At 45.2% G+C, this 24870-nt stretch overlaps 1 protein-coding gene across 1 annotated transcript in view; it reads right to left on the bottom strand.

The window, feature by feature from the left end:
• The window catches only part of ERI3 (ERI1 exoribonuclease family member 3), a 90556-nt gene that overhangs the window by 64215 nt on the left and 1471 nt on the right, over nucleotides 1-24870 (bottom strand). The window contains exons 2-4 of the mRNA XM_009694549.1: nucleotides 11767-11883; nucleotides 5357-5416; nucleotides 3017-3108 (exon numbers count right to left, since the gene is read on the bottom strand). Of these exons, the coding sequence (XP_009692851.1) occupies nucleotides 3017-3108; nucleotides 5357-5416; nucleotides 11767-11883 (269 nt within the window). The remainder of the gene's footprint in view (nucleotides 1-3016; nucleotides 3109-5356; nucleotides 5417-11766; nucleotides 11884-24870) is intronic.

The raw sequence follows: 24870 nt of genomic DNA, 5'->3' as shown, positions 1-24870 counted from the left end.
AGCCAGACAAACAGCTCCGTGATATTCCAAGAAAGCTCCAACGTTCAAGAGAAAAGTCTGTAGCCATGCAGTGTCTCATTCCCTGAAGATCCTTGAGCCAAGCAGACACTTCACAGGTCCTGCAGACTCGGATACTGCTAGACCCATCAGTACAGAGCAGTACCCTGACAACCGCTATTCCTCTGGTGCTTTTTTTTTAACTAGGAGTGCTACATATATTGCTGCTCCTGGCTTTGACATGGCTACTTCCCCACTTTGTCCCCAAATCTACCATTGACAGGCTTGTAGATTTCTCCTCTTTGTTCCAGCCACTCCCCACACTGTGCCTCCCAGTGCCCTGGCACCTACCAGTTGGCACCTACTGGAAGAACTCACAGTAGACAGGCCTGTCCAGAAGATACCATGCCTCAGCTCTTCAACAGTACATGCAGACAGAAGCCAAACTAAATGTCCAGGTCCTTGCTGAAGAAGCCAGGAACAAGGCTGCATGGTTTTCCACCAACAGCCAAGCTAAGGGTAACAGAGAACAGGAACTCCAAACCACAAGAGACACTGGGTAAGAAGACTGCAGCTTGCTTTGCAGGCAGCTGTGCAAGCAGCTGTCACTACTAAGAAAGCTGAAAAAAGGAGCAGCAGAGTTAGGAAGAGATCTGCCCCAAGCTGCTGCTCCCTAAGCCAGAAGTGCTGCAGTCACCTCATTGTCCTGAATTTCTCTGGAACCCAATGGGGTTTCTACCATGCAATGCTTCCATTAACACACCCCTCCAAATGTGGACAAGCAGCACAGCCTCCCCTCCCACTGTCCCAGTGCCTCCTGTGCCCAGCGTGTGGTATCAACACAGTAGCAAACGGCACCAGCTACACCTCCAGTCTTGTAGGGAACTATGGGGTGATTCCCTGGAATATCTCCTAGATGTTCCATATCTCTGAGGCTCTATCTCCCTGACTGAGCGGTCTTGTTTCTGCTCTCTGCCTTCCCTCTTTAAAAAGAGATGCTCAGTTCTGCTTTGCTAAACCCTATTTGGCAATGTGTCTAAACACACACAAACTTAATTAGTTCAGGAGGGAGACTCGGCATTTGCGGTGACGGATAAAAGTAATGGGAAATGAGACAAGTCAGAGCTGGCAGGGAGTCCTCACTCAAGCCTCATTCACTGGCATGGCGCTAATCAGATGTGACGCTACACGCTGCGGTACCCAATCGGCGGCAGAGCGGCGTGATGCGCTACTCACCAAGTGACTGCAGCCAGACTCCCGCTATCCATGTGGTCGGAAACAGGAAATGTATTTTCTGCTTTGCCCTGGAGATGCTTCAGGATTGAATTCTGAAGTTAATGGTTTAAAAAAAATTTTTAAAAGGAAGAAGGAGAAATGAACCACTCACTGCAACCTCATGGTCAGGAGTGGAGTCTTCTTTTCCAGCTGACTAGTGAGGCACAATCCATGCGAGAGACCACTGCAAATGGCGAATTGAGTATCTCTGCTCCAGAACTGTATGTTCTGCTGAGCCAGCTCACCCCACCACCCCTAATGCTCACGAGAAATGGTGCTCATCTTTACCTCTGTTTGCCTACTGTAGAGCTCTGAAGCAAAAAACACCACCACTTTGTTATCCCACTGTGAAAGCAATGGAAAGATGGGCTTTGAGCAAAGATAACTCTGTTCCTCACAATCATCACCAAAAGTGGTAAACTGGACTCTCAGAACAGCAATACAGGAGTAAAGAACTGAGAAAAGAGAACAGATGAAAAACAGAAGTTTAGCACATCCCTGCAGCTGTCTTTGTGATGGTCTCTAATAGAAGTTTAAACATGATACAGAAAGAAAAGTAAGCCTCACTCTTAATTTAAACCAGTAACACAGGAATTGGCAATATATACCACCTCTGGACACAGCCCCAGCAGAGACCCAGATTTTGACTCAAAAGCTCGCATACCTCACCCCTGTCTGGGACATAGCAAATTTCTTATCTCCACTAGCACTTGTGCTCCAGCTTCGGTCCTCATATCTCATGTCTCATTAATCACACCAAGAAGAGGCAAGGAGCTGCCACTCTACAAAGACCATTCTGCAGGGGAGAATTGGTGCTGATTGCTCCCAGGCTGCATGTAGTTTATTCAGGCTTCTGACTTGGGGAAACCAATGTCACAGTGAAAACCAAGTAACACTACTAACGAGTTGTGGATGTCAGTATAGCATTGGATGTGTCAAGCCCATGCTTTGCTGGTGTGATAACAACAGGAGTCTTTATCCAGCACTCTGAGGAAATGAAAAGCTGAAGCGAGATTATAGGAATTCAAGAGAATTTAGCACAATATGACACTGATCTGCAAACACCTTACTGATTGGACTAACCTAATTCTTAGAAACTTAACTCAATTTTTTTAAATAACATTTTTAGGTTGGTGGTCTAGCTAGTTTTATAACAAAACACACACATACACTGACACTTGCAGATGCCAGTGCAGGTCCCCACCTGGTACTCTCCATATAGTCACTCAGCTGATGAAGATGACCTTAATGATAAGAACACCCATGAAGCATGCCAGACCTGGCTTGTACTCTCTTTCCAAAAACTATGCTGTGATTCACATCCAGTTAGTATGCCAAGATGACAGAGAGAAAGCCTTGCATGCAGAAGTCAGGTAAGGACTATTACTTGATTTGGGTGTACAGAAACAGAGTTCCATGTATGCACTCAGAAATATCCATCCCTTTGGAAAGCCTATTGGATAAAAGGGAAAACACCACAAAGCTCCAGTTTAAACCTTTCTTGGGGTTCTGAAAGGATTCATTCGCTATATGGAATATCCTAGGCAGTGATCCTGCACTATGCCCAGCAACTACCTGTCTTCTTAAACAACCCTCCACTCCCAATTATGCATGGCAAACAATGGTTTCTCTAAGAAACAAAGACTAGGGACAGTCGGAGGCTTGTAATGACAAAGACGTATGCACTACAGGCAAGGATGGAGCAATAAAGCCCAGAAAAATCTCCCTCCCCGTCCATACTCACATCACTTTCAAATCCCAGTCTCCACAGGTCACAAAAATCGACTTGACGCTGGGATCTAAGAGGCCTTCCTTCGCCATCCACTCGTCAACCCTCTGAAAGGAAGGCAAGAAAGGGGGATGAGTTTTGCAGAGACAGGCCGAGCCACAACAGTTAAACTCAGATAAGCTGCTTGCAATCAAGAGAGAAGAAAATTGTGATCTTATCCACTCTCTCCCTCTCTCTCTTCTCTCTTTGCTTGCCATCTCAACAACAGCACGTTTGGACCTTTGAAGATTTCTGATAGAAGACATCAGGCAACTAGAGCAGAGATGATCTTATCAGACACCGCAGCAGCTCTGCTCATGGAGGGATGGAAGTTGTGCAGCATTAATGGGACAATACAACTGCACTGTTACCTAGCATTCCTCCTCGACTTTTCCTCTCCCTGTACCAAATGGGCTCGTAGCAAGTGTAACTTGTGTCCCCTCCCATGAGGAGAAAACACAGGCATTCTGGGACAGTGTCCCTCACCTACAGCATTTCTTACATGCTCCAATTCATACAGCTCCAAGGGGACGCGGGAGAGGGGCAGAAATGGAAAGGCTGGGCACACACAGGCACTGTGCAGCAGTAACAAGCAAAGCCACACGTCCCCTTCCTCTCCAGGCTGGGTCTCTCTTTCCTCTGCACAGTTCTGAGAAGGTGCTTGCTCAGGCTACAGTGTGGATTTAAAGTGAATCCACTATTCCTGATCAGCTTCCCATAGGGACAGATGTTCTGGATCCACTTCAGAAACGGGCCATGTTAATCTGGAGGATGCACATCCACCTTGGAGATTAACAAGGCGGAACTAACCTAGACTAAAACCCTTGCATAGACACACACTCCAGGCAGAACTAGCAAATAACATGCCCAAAATCTTCCAGTGACGGGTGACAGGCAATCAGCTCCTATTACGCAGCCTCACTAGCAGCATTTCCAGTGCTTCAGCAAGAAAAATTCCTCCTCTTTTCCCTCGCTCAACACTTTCCGCTCCTGAATAAACTAGCATGCCCCAAAAGCTGCCTGAGCTCAATCTCATTTTAACCTAGAAACATGCTGCTGTATGAACACCTTTTCAGTCCAAATAAAGAAAAAAATCTACATAAATGTTTCCACAGAAGAAGTTCCCACAGAAACAGAATTAACCATTTTCTGTAATGCTCCAGCAGCAATGTACGTTCACTCATCCAGCCAAAGAGGGCTCTCCCTCCTGGGGAAGCAGGCACAAGCATCTGCTACGTGTACAGACACGTGCTGCTGCTACGTGCTCTCCAGAGAGCACCAAGGAGAGTTGGGGGTTTGCATGGATGCAAGATGTCACCTTCCAGAGTGCTGTCTTTGGCCTCGTGTCATTGCCGCAGCCTTTCTGGCAAAAGACGGCACTTCTTTCTGTGACCGACTGTACAACGGCTCTCTGGAGTGAAGCTCCCCCAAAAGCAGCATCCAGCGCCTCAGCCACACTTCTGTCTCCCTTGGGCTGCCGGGATCTTCCAGCCAGCCCCACACACAGCTCCCCAGAGCAAGGGACAGCAGCAGTGACCTTTCTAAACTCCCTGGTTGTGAGTGCCCATGAAGTGCTGTCTCCATGGAGGATTTTAAAGCCTTTAATTTGACTTCCTCAAATAAGCAATTGTTGCATTTATTCTGACTAGGAACAATTAGGTAACACAGCAGTGGAAATCCTGACAGAAACAACACATCGAACACCAACCTGCAGCCCAAGCGGGCTCTGCTTGAGGAGGTTTCCTTCACTATTTAACTACCAACAAAAGCTATTGATGGAGAAATAGTTCCAAGCTAATTAAGCCCTAAATGCTGTAGGAATTCAACATTAAGCAGATGGCATTATTAGGGCTATATCTGCATTCGTACATCCTCCTGATTAGATTTTAGAGGCGTTTTCTTTCTATACTACATGTGTTATTGAGCATTTAAATAGGTAGAAAAAATTAATTTAATAAAGTGCTGAGGGAGGGGAAAGAAAACGAAGGCAGAAGCTCCTGGAGCAGTGGTCTCGAGCAATGTCTTGGTGCTTTAAAACTGGCTCAAGCAAGAATCGCCTTTTCTCCTATCTACTGGCAGGAGTTTGGATATCTTGTCAGCACCCTTGACGTGAACAGCTGGAGATGACAGATCAATGGTTCAATACTCTCAGCAGTGTGTCACCAACGTGACAGCAAATGTTATTCTAATGAAGCTGTAATCATAGTCAAATTACGCGGTTCGATTCTCACCAAGGGGAGGGTGCAGGGAAAGAGATGAAGAGAGGACGACAGGACCAGAGGTCAGAGTTCGGGAACTAAAGGTTACTCTGCTTACCTCAAGCACTTGCTGGAGGCTCGGCTGCCCATCCACCATGCCTTGAATAATCCCAGTCAGCTGAAACGAGACACAAACAGAAAACAGGCGTCAGAGCAGCACTCAAAAGATCATTAGAGAGGTCTCCTCTCCTGTCCATCTTCGCTGCAACCAAAACATGCTCCTGTGACCCACATGGACATTGCTGAGGAGCCAGCCACAGCAGAGTGACCCTCGCAGCTCCTCAGCCCCGGGCAAGGGCACAGCTTCATCCCAAACACAGAAACATAGGGGTGCTCCTACGCACACCATAAACCAGCAAAGTCAGCAGGGCCGGATCCACCTGGGGAGCAGTGGTGCCCGCTGCTTCATGTACCAGCACAATGCCCAAAATGCTGCCCTCCTTCAACAGGTACTTCACCAGCTTTGATGTTGCTTTGACTTACACAGGCAGCAGTAACTACCAGGGTCTCTGGTCAATCCCCTGCCATCACCAAATTGCACAGTGTTAGACGAACAGAATAGACCACTACCGGGAAGTGAGACTCAGAGAGGACCCAGTCATCCTCCCCTGCACTGGGCAGCCAGCACGCGTGCTTTCCCATAGTCCATCACAGCATCCCTCTGCATTTTGAAATTGTATTTAAAACAACTGAATGAAATCTGAAGAAAACCACTTTCTTCCAGAACGCTGTTCTACTCTCTTTTTCAGGAGGCTCCTTAGGAACAGGTCCTGCCAACCGAGAGTCCTACTGACTGTACCCGGACCGCTTGGCTGTTTAAAGCTAGACACACACATAAAAAGATGAAGTCTCATGGGCCTCTGCCTGTGTCTGCCCAGGATAGCTTGAGGCACATGGAAAATAGATAATTTTTCTGTCTGCCTTCCAACTGACAAAACTGTCTTTTAACATACTGAATATCGGAGGTCAGTAGCTTGCCATCAATGCACCCAAGTAATTAAAAAAATCATTATTAAAACAAGTGCACACTACAGGATTTCACTTCATATGGCACTTTCCTGAAGCTACACATCTCACACGTTTTCATAAAATAAAGGTCAAACACAGCCCAGGAACATGCCCTGCTGCCTGCACATGTATCCAAGCCTCCAGAAGCCATAGCATCCAGTCGAGAGGTGCTGACAGCCCCCCCACCACTCAGGAGTAACTCTTCCATGCAGACCAGCTCAACCTACTCGTAAAACATAAGCCCTCTCACAAACCACAGGGCTCCGCTTTATTAAATGTGTGGCAACTGCAAGAAGCTCAATGGTTTCCACCTCTCCATTTCTTTGGCTGCTTGGCTTAGAGCACTGAACTCGGAGGATGGGGGAAAAAAAAAAAAAAAAAAAAAGAGATTAAACTCCAATTAAACTGTAATTACATTTAATGAATACCAAATACCTGACTCACTGAATAAGCTGTAAGTGGAAAGATTATTTTCTCATAGTGACTTCCATGGAATGGTAATATATACCTTTTAGGGAAAGTATTTTAATTTTAAGAATGCAGAGTTCCTCTAGGTGGGTTTCTCAAGTTCATCAAGACATTATGAGGTGGAATTTAAGAAAGTGGAGGGACACAGACACTCTTTGATATTCCAGAAACTGTTTTTATATTAATCTGCATTTTAATTGAGTAACAGCTGCTACCTACAGAATGCCCATACTCTGAGAGGCAAATAGATTTCAGATTAACGCACAGCTCTTTAGACCAGTTTTTAAAGCTCGCTGGCTTTTTTTTTTCCTTTTCTTGCCATCTTTCTCTCCATGCATTCGCCTGGCAGAGGTGCACAGCCCACCTACTGCAAAGTGCTGGCTCTGCCTCTCACAGGGCAACTCCAACCAAACCTCTGGAAGTGACTGAAAGATGAGCTTTTGGGAGAGGATCATAGAATCACAGAATAGTTTGGGTCGGAAGGGACGTTTAAAGGTCATCCAGTCCAATCTCCCTGCAACGAGCAGCGACATCTTCGACTAGACCAGGTTGCTCAGAGCCCAGTCCAACCTGACCTTGAATGTTTCCAGGGATGGGGCATCTACCACCTCTCTGGGCAACCTGTTCCAGTGTTTCACCACCCTCGTAGTAAAAATTTCTTCCTTATATTTAGTCTGAATCTACCCTCTTTTCATTTAAAACCATTATCCCTTGTCCTGTCGCAACAGGCCCTACTAAAAAGTCTGTCCCCATCTTTCTTATAACCCTCCTGTAAGTACTGAAAGGTTGCAATAAGGTCTCCCCAGAGCCTTCTCTCCTCCAGGTTGAACAACCCCAACTCTCTGAGCCTTTCCTCATAGGAGAGGTGCTCCAGCCCTCGGATCATTTTTGTGGCCCTCCTCTGGACCCACTCCAACAGGTCCATGTCTTTCCTGTACTAAGAATGACAGCCAACCTTTCGGTATCACGGCCAGCACTGATGTAAATGGCTTCATCTGCTTTGGGCACTTTCAGGACTGCATCTGTTCAGCACCGCACCCCTGATGGCCATGGGAGGACAAGGTGAAATGGCCTCATCCAGACATTTCCCATCAGGAGGAGGGAGAGATGGGGGGAAGGTGGACGCAGAGGTCCCAAAGAGTCACCGCTTAATCTTGCCTAAGACTCCTTCCCTCCTTCCCTGCCAGGTCAAGCAAAGTACCAACTTATCCATATAAGAACACATCACCAAGCACACAGGCACGCAAGATTCATCTGCAGAAATCACACATGAATTCAAATGCATATACCTGCTCCACGGGTATATTTCAATACAGGTCAGAGAGTGCTCAAAAGGGACCAGATTTCTACTCTCTCATCCTTTCTGTTATCAGTATGTCCATCTGTAACACCCAATCTAGCGCATTGGGTCTCCGCAGCATTATCTGGTCTTGCAGCTTTGATAAAGCATAAAAACATAAAACTGCACAATTGTAAAGTTTCACTGGCGATCCCAAGAAGCACATGGTACTTGGGAACATAAACAAGCTATAAGGCATTTATCTTTTTGTACTTTTATTGTCTGTTCCTTCAGGAAAAAAAAAATCAATAAAAATTAATCACAAAAAGAGAGCAAAGTACCATTAAAAAGCCTGTACAAGCACCTTCTGTGCAGAGGGAACCTTTCGCTTAAGCTGCTGGCATGAACTTTCTTGGGCATCAGACACTTGCATCTTCCAAAGGGACATGATGAGCTTTATACACCTAACAACAGCTTTTAACCACTTGCAAGCACTTTCCACCTTCTCTGTCTAACTGTTCAGCACATCCCTCATCATAACCAAGCCTCACGACCTGTTGTTTTACAGAAGCAGGTCAAGAGAAAGGGGACCAGACAAGGGCTACAGAGTGAGCCAGCACTGGAAGATGTGCTCCTGGCCATTGCTGTGGGGAGTCAGAGTAAAGTCCTGTAGCCAGGGGAGAGCACAGACACACCAGAACCTAAGCAAAGGGATGCCTTGAGGGTGACCACGAGCTCTCCACCCTTCCAGAGACCCTTCCAATATTGTGCTGCCTTCAAGAAAAAAAAGGGATGTGAGAGGTACTCCAGATCCAGCGAGTAATGTCTAGCAGTCCTGATAATCCTCCCACATACAGTCTATACCAAGCAGTCCTATCGCTTGCTGGCAAAGGCAGCGAGTGGAGGGAAGAGAGGAAAGTAGCAGCACAGCAGTCAGGCTCCCGTGTAATGTCAACACCACTGCTTTTCCTACAGAGTTTATCTGGGAAACCATCGTATTTCTACTCCAAGACAGTTTGCTGATTATCTAAGCACTTGTCTCTCGTGTACAGTCTGATAATCAGGTCTGGTCTTTCTTTGTAGACAAAGAGGCCAATAAATCTCACCCCTTCTAAGCAGAGGTGCCTAGACAAAGCCCTTTACTGGCATTTATCAAAATGGGTATTTTTCAGAAAACATAAAGCAGCTGAAAGTCAATGGCAAGCACTGGAGCTGCACCAGCAGGAGCTCCGCAGGAGCTGGACACACAACACATCCCGGCTGTGTCCCTTTGGGTCTCACGGGAACCTCAACAAGCGGCACAGGGCTGACCCCTGCACCTGCCCAGCAGGAGACACTGACCCTACAGGTCTCTACGAGGCCACCACAGCCTCCACTAAAAAGCAGTGCAAATACGAAAGGATATTTTTTGCAACTGTTTAGTAAGGTCCCCAGTACGACCAGCTCACCTGTGGCTCTAAAGGCAGGGTTTCAAAGTCTGCCCCAGATACAGGGCGCAGGGACAGGCCCAGTTACCCCTCCAGCACAGTCCCACTCCCTGGACCTCACGGCAGCCCCTGCAACAGGCAGAACGACCATCAAGCCAGGAGGGATAGGGGCCACACTGTGCACTGAACAGCACGGGCACAGTGGGGGGTTGCCGAGGAGCCAGTGGCTTCCAGGCTAGGATTAAAACCAGCTCCCTAACTCACACTGTTAATAACAAAGAACTTGCCAAACATGGTAAGCTGGACCATTTTTCGCCACTGACACACACAGGTGGGGGTTCAGCGATCATTCTGCCTGCTGGCCTCAGCTCTGCCCATTTTTATCCAACTCTGGACACAGGACACCAGACCAAGGTCAGCAGCAGAGTCTGCAGCGCAACGCTGCAGCTGGGACACCCATGCCAATTCTGGGGACTCCTGCAAACACACGGTCAGCACACACACACGGCTTCACTTGCTCAAGGGCTCCACGCAGGAGACACAAACCTGTGGAGACACAAACAGCTGCTCCAGGCTCCAGTGAGCAAGAGAAGACAGAGAAACCAGCACTGCGGTGCAGGAGCATTAGATGGGCTGAATGTCTTGGTCCCAAGCTCAGCATCCAGAGAACCTCTCAATGTCCTCAGGCTGCTGCAGGCTGGAGACTCTGTTCAGTTCGAATAGCCACAACAAGCAAGTCACGCAGACTCTTATGGAAGAACCGAGCTGCAGCCTTTAGCGGTCGGGGGAAGGACGCACTAGAGTAATTTCCAGAAAAAGGAATTTTGGTGGGAGTTAATGAGGGAGGTGACTTCTCCCTAGAATTTAGACAACATGCAGAATGGATATTTTGAGTTCTACTCTAGAAGATGGCGTTGCTTTTAGCAGACATCAGGTGCAAGCTGTGAGATTTATCACATTTGTACAAGCATATGTCCAGCAAGTCTCATGGGGATAAGGACAGCCAAAGTAGTTGTCCAGCCTTCTAGCATTAAGGTTGCAAAACTGTTTCCATTATAACCCTCTGTTTTCACACATTTATAGCTTTCTGAAAGCCCCTCTCCTGGGAATAATGTTTTCTGTGCTTAGTTTTTTTTTTTTTTAAGTTTAAATAAAATACCTTCAGGTGTTTTTTAGTTACAAGAGAATAAAAAAAAGTATTTGTTTTTACAATGTGGAAATATAGATTGGGCTGGTTGGTCCTTGGAGGGGACTCCACCTAACACAGAGGAGTCATTTTCATCAAGTTAGTACACATGGGACTAGCACTTCAAGGGCTTAAGCCTGCAGACATAGGTCGGGGAAAACACACCATGAGGTCAATGATCCCAGATGAGATGGGGACACAACGAAGAACTTGGATACCCCAATTCCCACAGTCAGTGTTTTGGTCGCTGAGCTGGCTGACATCAAACCAGTGGAGTGACAGGGAAAAAAGCCCAAAGTAAAAGGAACTTAAACTTTGGTTTGATGCTTACAGCAGGGAGGAAGAATGCACTTGCAGAAACAGTTAACTTTTTGTGTTGAATGAAAAAACAAAAAACTACAAAACCCCAAAATACAACCCCTGCCTCCCTATTCCTTTGAACCTGCAGGGATCACATTTACCACCTTCATCCTCTTGTCTGTACTGGGGAAAGGTGGCCGCAGCTTGAGAGCAGCTGTTCTCGGCAATGACAGTAACCAAGTAACAAGAGACCACTTCTCCAGCAATCATTTTAAGTGCCCCACAAGCACAGTATCAAAAGCAAGCCTTAACAATATGGACACGGGTTATCCTACCACTCTGAAGGACTCCAAATCCCAACAGGTAGGCCCACGGGAGAGTCATTTAGAACCTCTGAACCATGCAGCCATACCACACTTTCCTTCCGCGGACCATGCTCTCTTTGACCTTCCCCACCAAAGAGCAGCATGGCAAAATCACGAAGAGCTCACAGAGAGGCTACAGGATTTTGAGCATGAGCTAACATGACTGCTTCTATTTTGTGGTCACCCAGTTAGACGTTCATTAGTCGTAAATACAGCTATCTTAGTTAGCACATCATGGCTAGAGTTATTTATGAATCCAAACTGAGGTCTTTACATCCTACTGCAATGACAAAAAATTATTCCCCTTGTCTTAACTCAAGGCTGGCATGACACGCTGCCTTGTAGCCGCACCGTGAAGAGGTGATCCCAACCCCTGGTGCAGTGGAAACCTGCTTCCCAGGGAGACTTGGAGCACAGGGAACCTTTGCACTTTACCTCTGTACAGAAGGGCGTAAGCTGGGGATGCACCACAGGCTGAACATACATGTGAAAGGTGGATTCGATCTCCATTGTCCTGCCATTCAGCTTCAGGATAGGGAATTCGATGATTTCCTGAATAGGGCAAAAAGAAAAGCAGCTGTTCATTTAAAACCAACAAAAAATGAAGCTGGAAATGATCCCACCTAGCAAGCTGGTTGTAAAAAGAGGGGTCTGACAGTCCCAAACCAAAACAAGCCCAACACAAAGTTCTGCAATACAAGTGAGAAAGTGGTGCCAGAGCACATCCAACGCCGTGAGCACAGAGGAGGACGGTGCTGAAGTTCATCGCAGCCGGGACAGGCAGTAAGGAGGTCTCTGTGCTCAGCGCTGCAACTGCACACATTGCTGCCTAAGCTGAACCTCAGGAAGATGGTCTAGCACCAATCACACACACTACCCAGGGCACGTGGAGATGTACTTGCAATGGGCTTACATCTGTTTAGCAAGGACATCACAGGGGTCGTGCCCTCCCCAAGACCAGTCCCACCCTCTCCGCCTTGCCATCCTTTTGGAGGACACCACCAGAGAGACAACAGGAGCTACTGCATGAAGCACTCCCTTCCCAGGAGAGACTGAGGAGCACTGCTGTCCTCCAGAGTGAGGAGAGGAGGTGGAAGTCCCCCCCGCCCCCCCAAATCCATCCCTATGGGATACGGCACAGTAGTGAGCCCTGCTTCATTTTCCTCTTTGTAGCCAATTTATGCTGATAGGGAAACAAAAACATTCCTTCATCAGAAGAATGTTCAATTACTTGAATAATCAGCACTCAAAAATTTACATGGACCTGTTAATAAAAAGTTTAAACAAATCCAGTTGCGATGGATTTCTCAATTATTAAAAAATATACATGAAATTAAAAAAGCCAACCACTGAATAAAAGCGATAAAATCCTTTGTGTTCACCCCCCTCCTTCTCCACTCCCTTTCCTCCTTCCAGTTTAATGTAAGAGGAGAAGTGACAATTTGTTTGGTGTCTTTAAAGAATAATTCGTCTATGTTATTTAATAGAGATCCATGGCACCAAGGTTCTGGAGTGCAAATGAGCCTGCTGACTGATATCCATGCAACAAGCCTCTCAAATCACTTCTGGAGAGAAACAGAGAGAGGGAGAGAGAATAAAAAAAATATTGCTTTTTAATATTCAAAAACAGTTTGCAAAATTTAATCAAAGCAGAGCAAAAGCTAACATTTTTACCACTTTGACATTTTTATTAGCGCTTTCATAAATTTTTAAAACATGAATGGAATTAGTTTAACAACAAAAAAAACTGCCTGAAAACATCTGGAAGAGACAAATAAGAAACAACAAAAAATAAAATAAAAAAAAAAATCCAACTCCTGTGAGTAAAATTAGCATGTGGAAAATGCAGCCGCTGCAGAGGAACTAATACAGTTTTTGGACCCTGGCTACAACCCTCATGACCCACAGGTGGAAATTATCGTGAGGTCATACATATGAGTTGATGACATCACCACCCCAGCAGGCAGAGGGAAGGCAAGAAGCTGGGTGGGTAACTGGAAACAACAAATAATTTAAATAGCCAGGAGAAACACCCAATTTCTATGGTGGACAGAGCCCACGGTCACAGCAAAGCAACTCCCCAGAGCAGCCGGCACACAGCCCAGCCCAGGGCACATGGGGAGCACGTGCCGCCAAGATGGAAAGTTAAAAAAAAATTTTAAATGAAGTAAAGTGTTAACAGTGCTGAAGTGCCCAGGTGTAGACACCGAACAGTAAAGCTGCAGAGGACACAGGGCTTAACCACTTCCCCATGGTCAGCTATGCCACACTCTGCACATGCCATGCAGGCTAAGGCAGAGTGGAGGCTGGGCACATCCTTCCCCACGGCTGTACCATCCCATTGGGAATCACCAAGTTTCCCCTGCAAAGAGACAAAACTTGACCCGTGGGCTGGCAAGGAAGGAGGACACAGAGGCAAAACACCTGAGCATCGCCCGGATTGCCTGTTGTGGTGCAGCCAAACTCACCAGCTTCAGCCACCCAGGAGGACCCGTGGAAACACAAGAAACTCAATCTGATCCTCCCTTCAAAAGAGCTATCACAGATAGGCTCTGAAAGCAGCAAATTTCTGTTCAGAAGGAAAACAGACTGCAAAGTTTGAAGCCAACAGACAGGACATCATAACAGAGCCAGGCTTAACCCCAGGATAATACCATCCTATCCTTCAAACCAGGCTGGGGCGGCTCGTTGCCCCTTAGATCTGCATCCCACCCAGGGGGTGACCGTGGAAGTGGGCAAGACCACAGCACAGCAGAACAAATGTTCCCCCTCTCGGAGAGGGACATGCACTGGCTGGATTTCACAGCAGGGCTGCATTGCAATGCAGAGATCAGTCCTAAGGGACCAGAAGCATCCTCAGGGGCCATCAAGTGGCTGGATGTAAAGTGAGACTGAAAGACAGCCCTGCCACTGATCTGATACACAAAGGCATTGGTCGCCTTCCAGAACCAAAGGCAAAAAGCGCTTCCAGGAGGGTCGGATTAAGACAGACGGAGGAAATAAAAAGCCATACTAAAAAAATGTGGAAAATTTAACAATATCCAGAATTACTGCAGGTCTGTGGGAAGCACGTGGCCAGGAGTAGGGGTGCAACCCCAGGAGTGACTCGAGTGTCTTGGTAGAAAGTGCAGCCGCTCTTCTGGGCTTATTTGGTCAATTTTTGAAGCAAGTGGTAAAGGACCTTTCCCAAAAGGCTGTTTATCTGCACGCTTCCTATAGCGGAGATTTTTCCAGTCTCTGGCAGTGTTTGCTCCACTGGTATCTAAGGCAACAGATACCAGCCCCATGAAATCAGCCCCACTCCTCACTAATGACGTTAGCCAGTCCTGCAATGAAATTTAACCTGTGACACTGCTGTACTTTTCATTTAAACTTTCATTTGGAGAGAAGCAGTGTTTGGAGACCCTGCAGTTTGTCCTGCTAATAAAGACAAGTGTTGGGACCTTTAAAGGTGCCATTCATCTTTTGCCTTTATTAAATTCAATTTTCTTAAGCCCACAATACATCATGAAATTAAGAGTTGACATTCCTACAGAAACAAAAATATCTATCAAACATAAACAGATGGGGGGGGGAAGAGGTCTCTATTACCAAGAATTTATGGCTTAAAGTTGATCTGTTTTCACTTTTTTCTCTTTTTTTTTTTTTAATAGGCATATGGTTTGGTTTAGATATCCAAAATGTTATTACAGATCTAGAATTTCATTAGTAATTATTATGAAATGGTGAGCACTTAAGACGCACACACACACAACCCCCCAACAGACCGTGACACAGTAAGGCAGCCGGGTGCTCTCTCACGTTTCACAGCAGCCCCGTGAGCTCAGCTCCCTCTCCATCGACAAGGACCTTTGCTGCTTTTTCCCAGGTGGGAAAGGTGGAGGAGAAGCAGCACAAGGGAATTAAATGGAGAGGTTCACTGACACTTCTTTTCTTTTAGCAGAATCTGATCATCCATGAGCGTTACCTTGAGATCCTCACCCATTTCTACTTCCAACACTGAGTACACGTTCCAACTTCAGTAGTGATTTGTGCCAGCAGCATTTGGGGCTTCCAAGTCTTCCACCCCCTCCCCTCTTTTCCTTATAGCACAACCAGAAGTTATGGATGTGCTGAAATAATGCTGAGGATGTCCAGAGGCTGCAAATAGCCACAAGCTACCAGAAGAACAAATGTACCCATTTGAATTTTGCAAGCACTGCAATTAGGTATTTTATTTAGCACTGCAAAGTAACTTGAAAGGAAATTCAGGATTCAAACCACCAGCAATAAATAAGCAGCTTTTTATTTTCCTTTCATTGTCATGAAAAGTTGAACATGTTTTCTGTTGAGAAATTCTGCACGCAGCTCCCAATTACAGGCATTTGCATTTATATTGTTGGAACACAGAGCTTCTAAAATCAATATTAACACGCTTAAAGAAAAAGACATCGGCACCCTGTCCCTTCCCTCAGCTGTGCCCCCAAACACTGTAACAATAGGAACCTACAGAGCCGGAGGCTCACACATATCCATTACCAGGTCTGCTCTCTTTACAACAATCTTGCATTTATGATTTCACAGTACTTCAAGCAAATCTATGTGACAGCTTGCTCAGAATTTTTGCCTTTTTTAAAAAAAAAAAAAAAAAATCCCCCAAAATACTGGTCCCAGGTGGATGCCTCCCATGCGACCTGACTGTCCCAGGCCAGTGGGCTGAGCAGCAGCAGGAGGCTGCAGGGTAACTGCAGAATGGCCAGGGACTTCCTTTTAAGAGGGATTTGAAAAATTCATAAGGGCATGCGAAAGCACTGCTATAAACCCACCCTTTCCTTACCCAACCGTCCTAAATGAAACTCCCCTCCCTTTAACATTGGAGCAGGGATGCACAAATTCAGCTGTCTTGATCTTCTTGCTAATAAAAGAAATGAACAAGCACACAACTATACTTGCTAAATAAATTTCTGTAACAGATAGATCTCTGGAGTTCAGAGAAGAAAGCACCTGAAGTTACATTAATTCCCACAGAGGAATATTTTTGCTTATCCTTTTGGATCTGGAGAGCACTAACATCATTAGACAAAAAGATGACAGTGCCCAGCAAGAACTTCCTGGCTCTCAAAACCTTTTAATCCAGAAGTCCACATACAAAGTGGACCAGGCACACTTCAGGACACTGAGTTATATATTTGAAGACCACCACGTGGCTTATTCAGTTCAAAAACTACCAGAGAATAATTTATCCCTTACTCCCACCCCCATGTGAAGAAGTTTATAATAAACACAAGAATAAAAGATGCCCATAAAAATCAGAGCTGACTGTTCAAAATGCAATAAAAACAAGCAGAGGCCGTTGAGAGAAAGGGATTTCTTCTGATATGGAAAAGCATAAAACTTCTTACCAAGAGATCCTTTTACACCTTCAAAAAAAAGTAAGGGCTGAAGAGGCAAGGGAGTCTCTGTGGAGGGACACAGCATCAGCTCATTTTGTTCAGGGATGCTTTTTCCCCCCCTTCTTTAAAGAAAAAAAAAAGTCATTTTATGCACAAGGAGCTTATTTCTTAAACAAACACTCGTGTTTTTGATTTACACCACAGGCTGCTCCTAAATAATTTATGGCGGGTTAAATTTATTGCACAGCCCTGGCCGGCTGCAAATTCGAATTGCCAAATAATTAGATTTTAGGGCAATGCTTATAAATTATCCGCCGATTTGTCCGGACTTGTTTGTCAGTTGCTTTGTGCTTCGGGTCATCTTTGGCATTTCGCTGTTTGTGTTTTAATTGCTGATTTACACTTTGACAGATGAGAGTTGATGCCTCCAAGATTGGGGAGGGGACGGAGGGTTTAAGAGCAGGAAGAATCAGAGCTTTTAAAGCCTTGTGATTTTCCTTTTTTTCCAAGGCAATTAAAATTGAAAAGGGACATAGTAAGGACAGCACTAGCCTAACAGATCTGCCTCCCCAGTTTCCATCCTCTGCCTTAATTATTATTTTAACTAAAGCCGTTTCCAAGTGAGCAGCCTTGCACTGGCCCTCAGGGGCAGTAACCAAGATGACCTCATAGGTCTTTTCCCCACTTCTAAATTTTTATTAAACTAACCAAAACAAGTACCATAAAGGCAACACCTCTGCAGTGGGGGACAGCAGGACTTCTGCTGAATCAGGGCTATATTGACTTTCCAAAGGATGCCTACCTGCACACATGGCGTGGAGTCTCTCAGTGCTTCCTTCCCGGGTTAAGTTACTCTGTGTACTAATTAAGCCTGTCAAAAGGTCTTTTGGGAAGCAGCTGATCTCCAAATTCCTTTTTCTATCACTACCTAGCTTAAAGTACACATATGCACACACCCAACAATTTAATACATTTAAACAACTGTTATATCCCGGAAAAGCGTGAAGGGAAATACACATCAAAATCAAAACACAAGAGAAGTGGCAGGAACATGGAAAGATGATGAAACACTGGGATAAGATGATGTGACGACAAATTCTGCTGCCCGGTCATTGAATATCCAAGGTTTCTTCCTCCCTCCGCTCTTAGGTGAACCTCATCGCCTATCCCCAGCACTCAGGCACTGGAGCCCAATGTCAAAGGCTGGATTTCCTCAAAGATAAATTTTGAGTTGCCTTTTGGGTTCTGCATTGGCATCAAACCTGGCTCTTATTTCCAGGTGCTTCCTTACAACTGTGAGGTTGAGGGACCATTTCTCTTTCCTTAATAGAAGCTGAAATTCCCATCTAATCACATGCCTCCAGGAGCTTGAGCTTTAAGAGAGACATCTAGTCCATGCACCTGCCTGAGGGCAGCATCACCTCCCCCTAAATAATTTCTGACTTTGTCTAGGCTGTTTTTACCGACTCCAATAAGAGAGACTCACATGCTCCCCAGGCACTCTATTCTCCTCTTTCATTAGTCTTATCACTGGAAAGTTTTTCCCAATGTCTAATCAGAATTTCCCTTGCCATTGTTTAAATTCATGACCTTCACAGCGGACACATGGCAGAACATTGCCTTTCTCATTTTTGCAACGGAAGAGCTCATCATACATACCCCTGTTGTCACCACACTAAGCACAACCCCAATGCCATCCAGCCTGCACTCACAGTTGTGTTTTGCAGACCCCTGGTCACACTCACTGTTTCTCTTTTGCACCCTCTTGAAAGAGATTCATTTTTTTTTAAGTATGGAATTCAAAGTGAAGCACTTCCTCAGCTGAGGTCCCTTCTTACACAGCCAAGAAAAGGAAGATCCACATGCCTCACAAATTATGTTTTCCACCTAAATTTATCATTGTCCTCTTTGGGACTTGTTTCATATCTGCCATTGTACCTGAAATCTTGACTGTTGACTCACAACCCTTGTCCTGCCACCCTGAACAAAACTTTTGGTAGTCATTTGCTCCCAGGCTGGTTCCTGCCTCTCACCATCAGCATCATCTTACCTGCCAAAACCCACAAAGCTATTTTGATCTTTCCAGCAGTACCCAGACATCAAGAATAAGGCAGAACCTCCCTCCTCTTTCCACACCTAGGATGAAAAATATAGACCAACAGACATCAACAATTCAACTTGTTTCTTCAAGCACTACTGACATATATTTAACCACCCAGAAAATCTCCACCGACACAGCCAACAACAACTGAAGTTTGACAGTTTGGGGGAAGTTTAGTACTCAAACCAGGTTAACAACAGCACACGCACATTTCCAAGTATTACCTTTCCATTGCAAGATGACAACTACACTGTATCCTTTCTCACGTCTGCTGCTTTCTACTGCAGGCAACCAGTCTGTGCAGTCCCCGTTGCAGAATTATCAAATAATTTCAAGACTCAACCTCTTCACCTGATATTGAGCAGCACAAATGATCAATGTTCCCAGCAACACTAAAACATCTGGGATAGGTAGAAAGGGCACGCTACTGCATGTAAATGAACACCCAGGGTTTTACAGACATCACAACTAGCTGTTGGTGACAGCGCCTTTCTGTCTGGCAGAGAGGAACTAAATAATACAACGAAGAGCTATTTTGCTAGCTAACAAGGGCACAGGCCAACAAAGATGACACAAGGACGGCTGCACAGCCAGCTTGGCACAAAGGGGAAGAAAAGCACAAGACTTAGGCATGTCCTATGCCCTTTTCACCAAAAGAGCTGAGCTGCACTTTCTCATTATCAAGGTTTTGTTCAAAACTAAGAAAAGAGCACCTTAACGCAGCAAAGATCATTCCCTAGGAACCACAGCAGTCTGAAAAGCAGTGTCCCCAAGCAGCACTAGATAGATGCCACACCATGGAAGAATACTGCCCAGTTTTAAAACACCATGCTGGGAAGGATGCAAAATACTCGCCCTGTCTCAGAGGCTGCAAAAGAGCAGCAGGCACACACTGATCATCAGCGACTGTACAGGGCCATACACATGGCAGGACAAGCGCAGCGAGCGTACAAACCTGTGGCACCTGTTCCCTCCACTTCAGCAATGCACATGATGTGATCATTTCCAGCAGCACACGTTACCTTCAGCAGCAGCTTTACGGAGAAGCAAACAAACCTTTAAACACGATACAGCGGACTTGCACATTCCTGAGCTAGCCTGGATCTTTTCTTTTCAGGGTGACTGCCGCTCAACTACTTTCTGCTGTAACAACAAGTCTACTTAACTTTGCAACTTGTCACCTAAACGATGTGTAATGTTTGCACAGCTAAGGATACAGTGTTCAAACAGCACAGGTGGGGAATTGCATGCAGGGATGCATAACTGATGTGGGGTCTCCGCACACTGCGAGGGAAAGGGCAACATGACTGATTGCTTTAAAGTAGTCATCTCATCGGCCTGTCAATAACCAGCCAAAAGCTAAGCAGGTTGGGTCAGGTTAGGACTGCAGCAATTGGCCACCTGAGTGCCTTGCTATTTTAGGCTTGTTGCTATCATAAAGCTGGGTTTATATCTTTCAATAAGAAATTGCTTTGAATTTTTTTTCATACATCAGATGTCTTGCCTGGTGGTCTCGTAGTTGTGCTCTCCAGGAGATTTGGGTTCAGTAATTGTTCATGTTCTCTAGCTCATTGGGTTTTAAATAAATACAGCTAATTCTGTTGCCTGAAGCCATAACCCGCCCTGTCAGATTCATATGGGTCACAGCAAGGTTGTCGCCACTTACTGGGAGAATGAGGGAAGTCTCCAAGGCAAAATGACTGCCGCAGAGAATTCAGCTTTTGAGGGTTACACCACACCTGGTGTCTCAGACTCTGCAGAAGTCTCTCTGAAACACTGGTCTTCTCTCTACATCTTTATTTTAAAAGACATTCTCCATATTGGTCAAAATAAGATTTCACAACATGTTAGAAAATATGATTACAAAAAGAACGGCATCCTTTAATTTCAGATGCATGTTGTAGGATGTTGAGTTATGGATACTCGTGTGCTCTTCCCAAAATTTTTAGCTCTTCAGAGGAACTACCTACAAGGCCTCCAAGTTTTCTCAAAAGATTGTTCAAAAAACTAACATAAATGGAAAACCCCATCTGAAACAGCTTTTTTATGAACTATTTCCTGCAACTCTAGGAACTTAAAGCATTGCAACATAAGAAGAATGGCATAACAACAGCCATAATTGGCAAAGAGATCATAAACACTTTTTTTTTTACTTGTAGTAAAAAGAAAAGATTTTAAATCACTGTGTTATGTGCATTTTTAATGTCATTCCTCTAGAAACAACATTGTAAGAAGCTGAATTGAGGTATTCAAAACTACACCCAAGCCTAAGCTGCATGAAGACAGGTAATTGCAGATTAATATTCCACTGTAATACTTATGCACAAGAGTGCTGAGTTAAAGTTGCCATGGGAAACAAGTCTGAACTTCTTCACTTTTCAGCAATTCACGATCATCCTTAATAAAGGTTTTGGCAGGTGATTTCTAATGCACCAAGCTTAATAGCCACACAAAAACGGTGCAAGAAGAAAGCTGCTATGTGGGGATGTCTAGATAGAACAGGCAGGCATAGGCACATCTCCATTATCTGCCTCTGGGTAGGATTGAGACAATCTCTGTTACTGCGTGAGCCACCTTCTGCATTCCCATCCTGGCTTTCAGCTAGGATTGTCTTCATACAGGCTCCACATAGCACTGCTTGAAAAGCACACAGAAGATACCTTGCCACCTGCTTCTCAGTGGACCAGAGGTCCCTCCATAACCTTTTCCTGCAGCAGGTTTGTGATTTCAGTGACTTATTCCTCCAAGAAAGTCCTCTGAGCCTAAGCTACGGCTACCAAGGTGGTTTGCCTATCCTCTCTCCACTCACCTGGAGCAGGGAGCTCAGCAGGGACTGCACATCTGTTGCTATAGCCTAAATTTGGCAAAAATCAACATCCATTCCCATTACAAGGTCAATCTATAAATCACACTGTCTCAGGAGCAGAGACACATCATTCAGTTGTCCCTGCCATGGAGACGAGACCGTGGGTAAGGCAGTACGGGTGGCGAAGAGGCAGTGATCATTGCAGCCACTCCAGCTGCACCTGCCCACGACTGCGAGCCAGAACTGCAAGACGGATGTTCAGGGGAAAACGCCTTTAATGTTCTTTTACACTAGCACTCAAGGAAACACAGCCTGAACCCCATTTAACCTTGTCATGCATTTGTACTTAATATTATCTTACAGGAAGACTGGCTCCCATTTGTTAATATGCTTTTGCCAATCACGAAATGTACTATGATCATCCAGATTTGTTTGTAAACTTAAAAATAAATTAGCAACTGAACATATGCTTATTCACAGCCTCAGTGTCTACAGTTTTATGTTAAAAGTGAGTGACGTTCTGTATTTATTAGTAAGCCCAGTTACATTTGACAGCACTTATAATTAAAAATTCCCCCAAAATAACAATCAAAATGCATACTAAACAAACTTGAAATACGTAGCACACGCTGAAGAAAAATATCAAGATATTTTTGTATTTTAAATGTGCTGTTTAAGAGAACAAGGAAAGTATTGACTGTAAACAATTTATTCTTCTGCCTCTGGTCACAAGCTCCTTCAGTAATCAGAAGATCTGAACCTTTCATACCTTCCTCTTACAGAGAGTTTGGAAGAGGCAAATTTCTAGTTCCCAACCGACTGTCAAATTTGAGTGAATCTGAGACACTGAAGTCAAGTACCTGAAAAAACTGACATGAAAAAAAGCAACTTCATCATTACCAAAAGCTCATTTAGCAGCTTAGCAACTCCTAGATCCAGCTGCTTCTACCAGGTCAGCGGTCTGATACACTTTTAGACTTCCAGGCAGCAGACATACAAAGCTTGAATTTTATTTGGTTTTCATTTAAGTGGCTTTAATAGATTACAGTAGAGATTAACATCCTATGTAGAAGCCTGATTTCAAATTCAGCTTTGAACAGATTCAATTTCTACCTTCAGACTTTTTACATTTAAAGAAATCACTGCTTTTCATCCACTCTCCTGAAGTTGAAGGCAAGACACTTGGCTTGCTGATCGAAAGAGGCACACCCACTCACTGCATTAATAAAATAAGGTTACAGGCAGCCACGAATCTGTGCCTGGGGAGCTCCTTAACACAGTCACTGAAAGCACTGACCACCATAAACACTGGTGTATACAAGGACAAAGGGACGAAAGAGTGAGACTCCCACTTATTAATGCATCTTCTCTTGTGTAGCTAAAGCACCATACGTATCCAGCTCTACAGGCTGTCAGCGTATAAAAGCAGCAGGTACTTATAAACTCTTAGCAGACAGTAAAGGAAAAAAAGTCAGAGTTGAAAAATGAAGCACACTACCACCATTGTGGTCCAAGGTCCACCGACCTCCGCAGAACAATAGCTCCCACCTGACACCACTGGGTTTTGGATCAAATTCTAAATGCACAAGGTGGGGGGGCCCAGCCATAAACATCCCTTACTGCCAACCCCTACTGACCTTTGGCTGGCTAAAACACTATACAACACAGACTGTGTCTCTATTCTTTCAGGTTTTCTCATTTATCCATCTGGGGCACCGCAGTTAAACCTCCCACCTTCTTTTCTCTCTGGGATGGTCTCATTATTCATAACATATCCAAAAAACCAAAAAGCTAAGCTGCTTCTTTTTGCAGATAAACATGCACTTTGATTTAGGGGCATATCTGTTGAAAGCCATCAGAAGTCAGGACTGCAGGGACGCTGCTGTTCCTCTGTGAGTATAGGGCAGGGAACACGAAGGACCCTCCATGCCCAACCCAGAAGTGGTAAAGCAAAGGGCAGTGGCCAGGAGGCCCTCAGTCAATGGTCCCAGCCACTGAAGCCACAATGCAGACAGCTTCCCAGGGGAATACCACTGTCCTTGACTCTCCTTAATCCCCACTACAGAGGCCATTACCTCGGAGAGAGATTGGCCAGTGTGAAAGGGAATGGAAAGGAAGGAGTCTTCAAGGCTCCCAAATGAGCATGAAAGACTTCCCCAGCGATAAAGCTAGTGAGGCTGCTGGTTGCAGAAGAGCACAAGTAAATACAACAGGAGGGGGAGCAGATGTGGCAGTCACACACCTTAGTGCAGATAAAAAAAAATAGCTCTTTCAGTAGTTTCTGGTAAGCAGTCCGAATATTTTGAAGAGCCGTTAGTGAGAAATGTGAAGTGTGCTTCATGGCAGCAAGTGCACTCTGCAAGACTTTTAGGCTGAGCTGGCTAAATTTACAGCTATGTCTACCCACTTAAAGTAACCTGGATCACAGCTTAGCTCTCTATATGCAGCCTCCTCGTCAACTCCCAATGCATTTGAATTTCATTGTACCTAGATTTCTATTTTGCAAGTATTAAAATAAAAGCATAAAAAGGATCAGGATCACAGTGAAGATCAGCACCTGAACTTTCCTAGCTCCCAGGTCTGTCCTCAGACCAAACCTCCAAAGCCTGTCTGCTGCTGATCCAGTAAAAGATCCTGCCACTAAAACCTTCCACAAAACATCGCTGAAATGCACAGCACAGTTCGGTCACCATGACATGCAGTCCAGCAGTGAAGAGGATGAAAGCCATGCTGGTCAGCAAAAAAGTAAGATGTAGGTAGAAGTATCGACTAAAAAGTTGCCTGATTCTGGCAGGCACCTTCAGCCCTTCTAGCTACACTGATTCCCATATAGCAAGAGCCATTTCTTTATTTGCCAAACTAATTTGTTGGTGAGGATGTGAGCGACTGACAGCCCTTTCCACACACAATATGATGCAGACAAGCACTGAACACAGCCAGACTGGAAAAACAACACTGAAGAACATCTCCACCTTAAAGGTGCTATCTCACCAACAAAATATATAGCAGATCTGCATTGGCCCAGACCATTACCTTCCCTGGCAAGGACTTGGGGACAAAGCTCCTTAAAACAGTAGTAATCATATTCCACTCATGCTCCTTTTTACTGCCAGCTGTAAACTAGCTCCACATGCATCATGGTTTTGCATCAAAATGTGCACAGACCAAACCCATATCCAAAGGGACAAGGTAGATCCAATTTACAGCTTTGACAGGTTTGTGCACCCAAGGCAGAGCACGCAGGAAATAGCCTGACATCT

This window comes from Cariama cristata, unplaced genomic scaffold (assembly GCF_000690535.1).
Source record: "Cariama cristata isolate BGI_N322 unplaced genomic scaffold, ASM69053v1 scaffold6112, whole genome shotgun sequence".
Lineage (NCBI taxonomy): Eukaryota > Metazoa > Chordata > Aves > Cariamiformes > Cariamidae > Cariama > Cariama cristata.
The sequence above is the reverse complement of the archived record's forward strand: the minus strand, read 5'-3'. Positions and strand labels throughout refer to the sequence as shown.